Here is a 6,000-nt window from a genome sequence, read left to right on the forward strand (position 1 = left end):
ACAACATTGTGCTTTATAGAGCATGCTGTTGCAACCCTTCTGGAGAAATTGTAAACCAAGATAACAAAATTTACTAAACAACAGCCAAATGAAGAAATTACCAACTAAATTCCACTTTTTGTATCCTTTACTTTAACAAGAAACAGAACCAATGCAAATTACATAAATTAATGGACAGATGATACTTTAAACACACAGGTAAATTTCAGTTTAATGTTGGGATTCTGTTGATAAACCCTGCCAAATTTCTATCTGCACTCAGCTTCAAATTTCTGTGCAAAATCTACTTTTCCATCTATGGCTTAGCTAATCTCTGCAATTTCTGACTGTTGTCACTCTTCCATTAGAAGGTAATTTGTGAAGAACAACAGTTTAAATTTATAAAGCATTTTCAACATAATTTGGAACCTTAAGATGCTTCAAGAGAATATTAGTTTTACAAGTCTGTTGCTGAGCCGTGAATGGATATATTAGATAGATGATCAAAAGCTTGGTCTAAGAGATAGATTTTAAGGAGTATCCTGAAGAATGAAATCAAGGTAAAGTTTGGAGAGGTGTAGGGAAGGTTTTCCATAACTGAAGGGTCACTACCAATAGCAGTTCAATTTAGAACTGGGTATGTTCAAGATTTCAGAATTAGAGGTGTGTGCAAATATCTTAGAGGGTTGAGCTAATGAAGAAGATAATGGAGATTAAGGAAAGGTAAGGACATGGAGGTGTTTGTAAATAAGAATGCAATTTTAATCTTAAAATCAGCAGGTGATGGGCAAATGGGATTTTTTGAGAATTAATTCATATACAGCAGAATTTTGGATAACCTCAATTGTACAAGGAAAAACATAGAAGACCAGCCATGGATATGTTAGAATGGCTGAGTATAGACTTATGCAAGAAACAAATAAGGGTTTCAGCTGCAAATGAGCTTAGATGGGTGAAGGCAGGTACCAATATAGAGGTGGAAATGGAAGAATAGTCTAAGTGGTGGCATAAATAAGAGATCGGAAGCTCATCCACAGAAGTGTTGCGACTCAGTGAGGAGAATCTTGCTTCAGAGCCAGAAGCTCCAATTTAATGTTCTATTCCAGAAACAACCTGACCATAATAGGTACATTCATGACACAGTTCAACAGATTGAAAACCAGCCAGTTAACCTTTCCGACACTTCCCCACTACTCCCCAAGTTTGGTGGGGTGGGAGGGGTTTGCAGACAAGTTACCATTCAAATCATACAGATAAAAATTGAATCATTTGAGAGCACGTTCAGCCAATTGAATGACAGTGGACAGGTGTTGGAAAGGACAGTATGGTCAATTGATAAAAGGGTGCAGACAATTTGAAAGGACTAAGGAGAAAAGGCTGACACTTTTCAGAGTCAACAAGCTCTCGCACATGACACTGATATGAGTTGTTTCTGAAGTGTGGCAGGAGTGCAAATCTTACAAGAGGATTTCAATCATCGAGTTCCACAAACAAGAACAAATTTTGAAACTAGCAACACGCACATGAACTTCATGTTGAAGTTGAAAATGAGATTGGAACGGATTGGTTGTTTGTGAGGATGATGGAATTAAGATTATTTTACTAAAATCCAACAAAAATGGGCCTACTCTCAAACTTTACCAATGGAAAGGAAGATTGGACATTAAAGAAACATTTGCAAGGGTAATGGGGAGTGGGAATTGAGGGTTTTTTTATGGTACATTTGAGAGAGAGAGGGACAATACTTAAAAGGAATGATTTACATTGTTTGCTAACAAGGGGACCAGAGGGTATGTTGGGTGATAAGCTGGAAATAAGATCAATAAAAAGAAAATTAATGCTATTAGAGGTGATCTTTAGAGATCATAAAGAAAATAATTCAACTCGAATCGAACCAGCACACAGAATTTGGGATTAAATGCCCAAATTTTAAAAAAGATGCAGGAGATATTTACAAAACTATAAAAAATGCATCAAATTCTTGACAGACAAGTGAGTGATACTTGCAAAAGCAAACAAGTAATGCTACATCTGTATAACTAGTGTATTTAGCCATGCAATTAGAATATTGTGTCCAGGTTTAGGTGTCCTACTCTTAGAAGGATGTCAAGGACACGGAGAGGATACAAAAGAGATGATATCAGGGATAAGAGGCTTTTTTCATCATTGGCAAAAATAAACACACAACAAATTTAAATAATGATTTTTACAACATTGATAAACCTGCCAAGTAAAATGTGCCGGGTGCTTCAGTTTCCTCCCAAAATCCAAAGACGTGCAGGTCAGGTGAATTGGCCATGTTAAGTTGCCCATAGTATTAGGTGCATTAGTCAGGGGTAAATATAGGGTAGGGTTACTCTTCGGAAGGTTGGTGCAGATTTGCAGAGCCAAAGGGCCTGTTTCCATACTGTAGGGAATCTAATCTAAATGGGCAAAAGGCAGGGAAACGGGATTAAATAAGTAATTTTTCAGAGAATGGGCACAGTTGAAATGGATCTTTCTGTGTTATAATCCAATAATTCTATTGCATCATATTTAGTATTATTTAACTAGAGCAGAAAATGGAGCACCAATTGACAAGGCACAGGGATTTTGGGCAAAATTGCCCTGCTCCATACAGATCCTAGAACATAGAAGAGTACAGCACAGGACAGGCCTTTCAACCCACCATGTCTGCACCAACCATGATGCCTTTCTAAATTAATCCCATCTGCCTGCATATGGTTTGTATCCCTCTATTCCCTGCCTATTCATGTGTCATCTAAATGCCTCTTAAACATTACTATCATATCTGCTTCAACCAAATCCCCTGATATCGTGTTCTAGGCACCTACCATGTACTGTGTAAAAAAACATGCCTCGTTCATCTCCTTCAAACTTTTCCTCTCTCATCTTAAACTCTCTGCCTAAAAGCAGGAAGACTATTTAAAGATTCAAAACAGAGACTGATTGGCTAATAAACCCTCGCACGATAAGAACCTAAAAATATGGATAGAAAAAGGGCTGAATGGCCTCTTCCTCTTCCTGGTAACAGGTTCAGAAATGAGTTGACCGGGGCCTCTTCCTGTTCCTGTATGACAGATTGAATGGCTGGATGGCCTCCTCTTTTCCCGTGTCACAGGCTGTAGAAGTTGTTGAATGGCTTCCACTTTTTCATGCCTAACAGGCTCATAAAGAGGCTGATTCACCTCCTGTTCCTGTGTAACAAGTCTGAGAGATTGAATGACCACCTCCTGAATGTTCTCCTGCTGTTTCTGTGCACTTCTGTGCACGACTGGACAACATGTGGGCTCAATGGTTAGCAGTGCTGTCTCATAACACCAGGATTCAATTCCAGCCTTGGGTGACGGTATATATGGAGTTTACACATTCTCCTTGTGTCTGCATAGGTTTGCTCCACTTTGCTCCCACAGTCCAAAGGTGTGCAGGTTAAGTGGATTGGCCATGGTAAATATGGGGTTATGAGGATTGGTTGGGATGCTCTTCAGAGGGTTGATCCAGACTTGATGGGCTGCATGGCCTCTATTTACACTGGAGTGATGTCTGCACCACTTACAAGTTTGTCTCCCACAGCTAAACTACAGTGGAGTATGTTATTCAAACTTATTAATCATTGTTTTTCCAGATTATTTTAGCCTGTTATTCTTCAGCAACAACCACTGAAACTAAATCATGCCTCATAGACAATGAAGGAAATCTATGACACCTTTAAGACCACTGGGAAACTACAGCATGCATCCCCATCTAAACGGTGCAGTAACATCTTGATAAAGATAACCATTTAATTTCATTTGGTTAAAAATTATGGCTTTATGAGCTCAATAATTGAAGTCACTACCATATCACTTTGCCACAAGCACATCTATTTTGACTAGTGTTCCAAACTTACCCGTTAAAATGATGTTAAGATTAATTTAAATGCCATCTACCCTGTACCTTTGTAAATTTACTATATGTTTATTTATCAATACACAAGTGGGGTCAAGTAAATTCCAAAAAGTTAAAACGCATTTTGTTTAAAGAAATAAATAATACAATATTTATTACAAACTGTCATGATGGTGACTTTACATTAGACACGATCTGACAAACGAGTTTATACAGTAATCTTCAGCTTAATAGGAAATCTTATGTCACAAATATAATTTCTATTGATTAGACCGGGCATTTAAAACGTGATTTTGCTTAGGTTTAAAATGATAAACAGGAATGAATAAATTGTTTCTTGTAGGAGAGGGGTAGTCATAAATTACTAAGGAATTGTTTTTCTTAAAAAAAGAAACCTTTGGAAGTGGCGTACATGTATATTAACCAATCGTCTTCCACATTCAATTTTCACTTGCCTTTGTACTCGAGAAAATTTCGTTCTGATTGCGAACAGCAAACAGGAACTCAGCAGGTTCTTTTAATGTCAACGTGCAAACAACTGATTCCCACGGACTGTAACTGCGTCAAGACAATTTCTTAGCTTTCCCAGTGTTACCATGACTTTGCGCACTGACAATACAGAGCACGTCAGTTCATTAACAGTCCCTCACTCTCATGGATTTTCCAACAGCTTTTGATGGAAAAAGGCGAGTGCTCACAATTCAGCGGGGAATTTTCTGCATCTGTGTTACTCATGCTACTAATCTCACTGATGAAAATTTGATACACGGGTAGCTTCCCAAAGATGTATCTAAACATTACCTACTGTATTTTCTCTCGTGGCGTCAATGGATTCTGCCAGCTCAGGTGGAATAATTTTAAATCCATTGGCTTTGTTACAATAAAACGCGGTATTGTTTAGAAATAGATAAAGACGCGTGAATAATAGTATTGCCATCTGTTACCGTTCATTTAACCAACACAAAAAGTCACCCGACAAGTGCTTACGGAGAGGGGATGGGAGAGAGGAGGGATGCTATTTCTGAACGGAAGGAATATATGATTTGCTTTTCCTACGTGAACGAGAGATGAAGCATTACCGTGGGTAACAATGGCTCCATTTGGGCTCCTTGCTCTTTGCTGTCCATGTCTCCTCTCCGCTGGTACCTGTGCCGCGAGCCCCTCTGCTCTGGCTCACTGCTTGATATTCGTATCAGGTAACACCGGCCTGGACAACCAATCGCGCGGCGGCACCCGGCACGTGATCAATCGCCTTAGCCAATAGTAAGTGCCGAGCTGACATTTCCACCAATCATGTCCCCTCAGTCGGGCATTATGGGATTTGTAGTTCGCATAGAAAACCGAAAGAGCTGTGGATGCTGGAAATCAGAAACAAATGCACAGGCTGCTGGAAAACCTGAGCAGTTCCGGCGGCATCTGTGGAAAGAAATCCGAGTTAACGTCTCGGGTCCAGTGACCTTCCTGATTTCTCTCCACACACCTGCTGTGATTTTCCAGCAATTTCTGCTTTTGTTTGTAATCCGAATGATGGCCCATTCTATTCAACCGCGCGCCCCGCGGGTGCACAGGGAATTGTCCCCGCACGATGCAGCCCCGTTCCTGCTCGATTCGGGTTTTTCATCGGGTCTGCATTTTCGCTGATAGTACTTTGGTGTGACTGACGCATTTCGGACAGATTGTGCATAAAGGCGTGAAAAACCTCTGGCTGCACGTAGACAATCTCATGCCATGGCTAATTATAGATCATCAAAGGGAACATGGATAATCCGAAAGTGAATCTCAATTTGCCCAGGGAAATGCTGGGGAGACAGCGGCTCAAGACAGTCCTCACCAGGAGAAGGGCTTTGCATGAGCAATAACTGCGTCCCTGTTTATTATGCGATAGGGTTGAAATAAATCACGTCCAAATTAATGAATGGTAAAATACTCTCCCAATTATTTCCATATATGTCAAGGTGAGTATCTTAAATGCAGTGCGCATCTCGGGAATAATAAACGTTATGACCGAAATGATTTGATTTTGAATCTATTTGTTGCATTGGCTGGTTAAGTGGACAGAAACGTTTCTAAACGTGCCCATGAATCCTGAAGTACGTTTGATGCCCATGAACATTTGGTTGACTTGTTCATTCC

The 6,000-nt window shown here is 39.9% G+C and overlaps 1 protein-coding gene across 1 annotated transcript in view; it reads right to left on the reverse strand.

The window, feature by feature from the left end:
- The window catches only part of LOC132817351 (sodium-driven chloride bicarbonate exchanger-like), a 252,399-nt gene extending 247,402 nt beyond the window's left edge, over positions 1-4,997 (reverse strand). Inside the window, exon 1 of the mRNA XM_060827759.1 lies at positions 4,947-4,997. Coding sequence (XP_060683742.1) covers positions 4,947-4,994 — 48 coding nt within the window. The 5' untranslated portion in view covers positions 4,995-4,997. The remainder of the gene's footprint in view (positions 1-4,946) is intronic.
- Between the last annotated feature and the right edge of the window lie 1,003 nt (positions 4,998-6,000).

The sequence above is a fragment of the Hemiscyllium ocellatum genome, chromosome 7 (assembly GCF_020745735.1).
Source record: "Hemiscyllium ocellatum isolate sHemOce1 chromosome 7, sHemOce1.pat.X.cur, whole genome shotgun sequence".
Lineage (NCBI taxonomy): Eukaryota > Metazoa > Chordata > Chondrichthyes > Orectolobiformes > Hemiscylliidae > Hemiscyllium > Hemiscyllium ocellatum.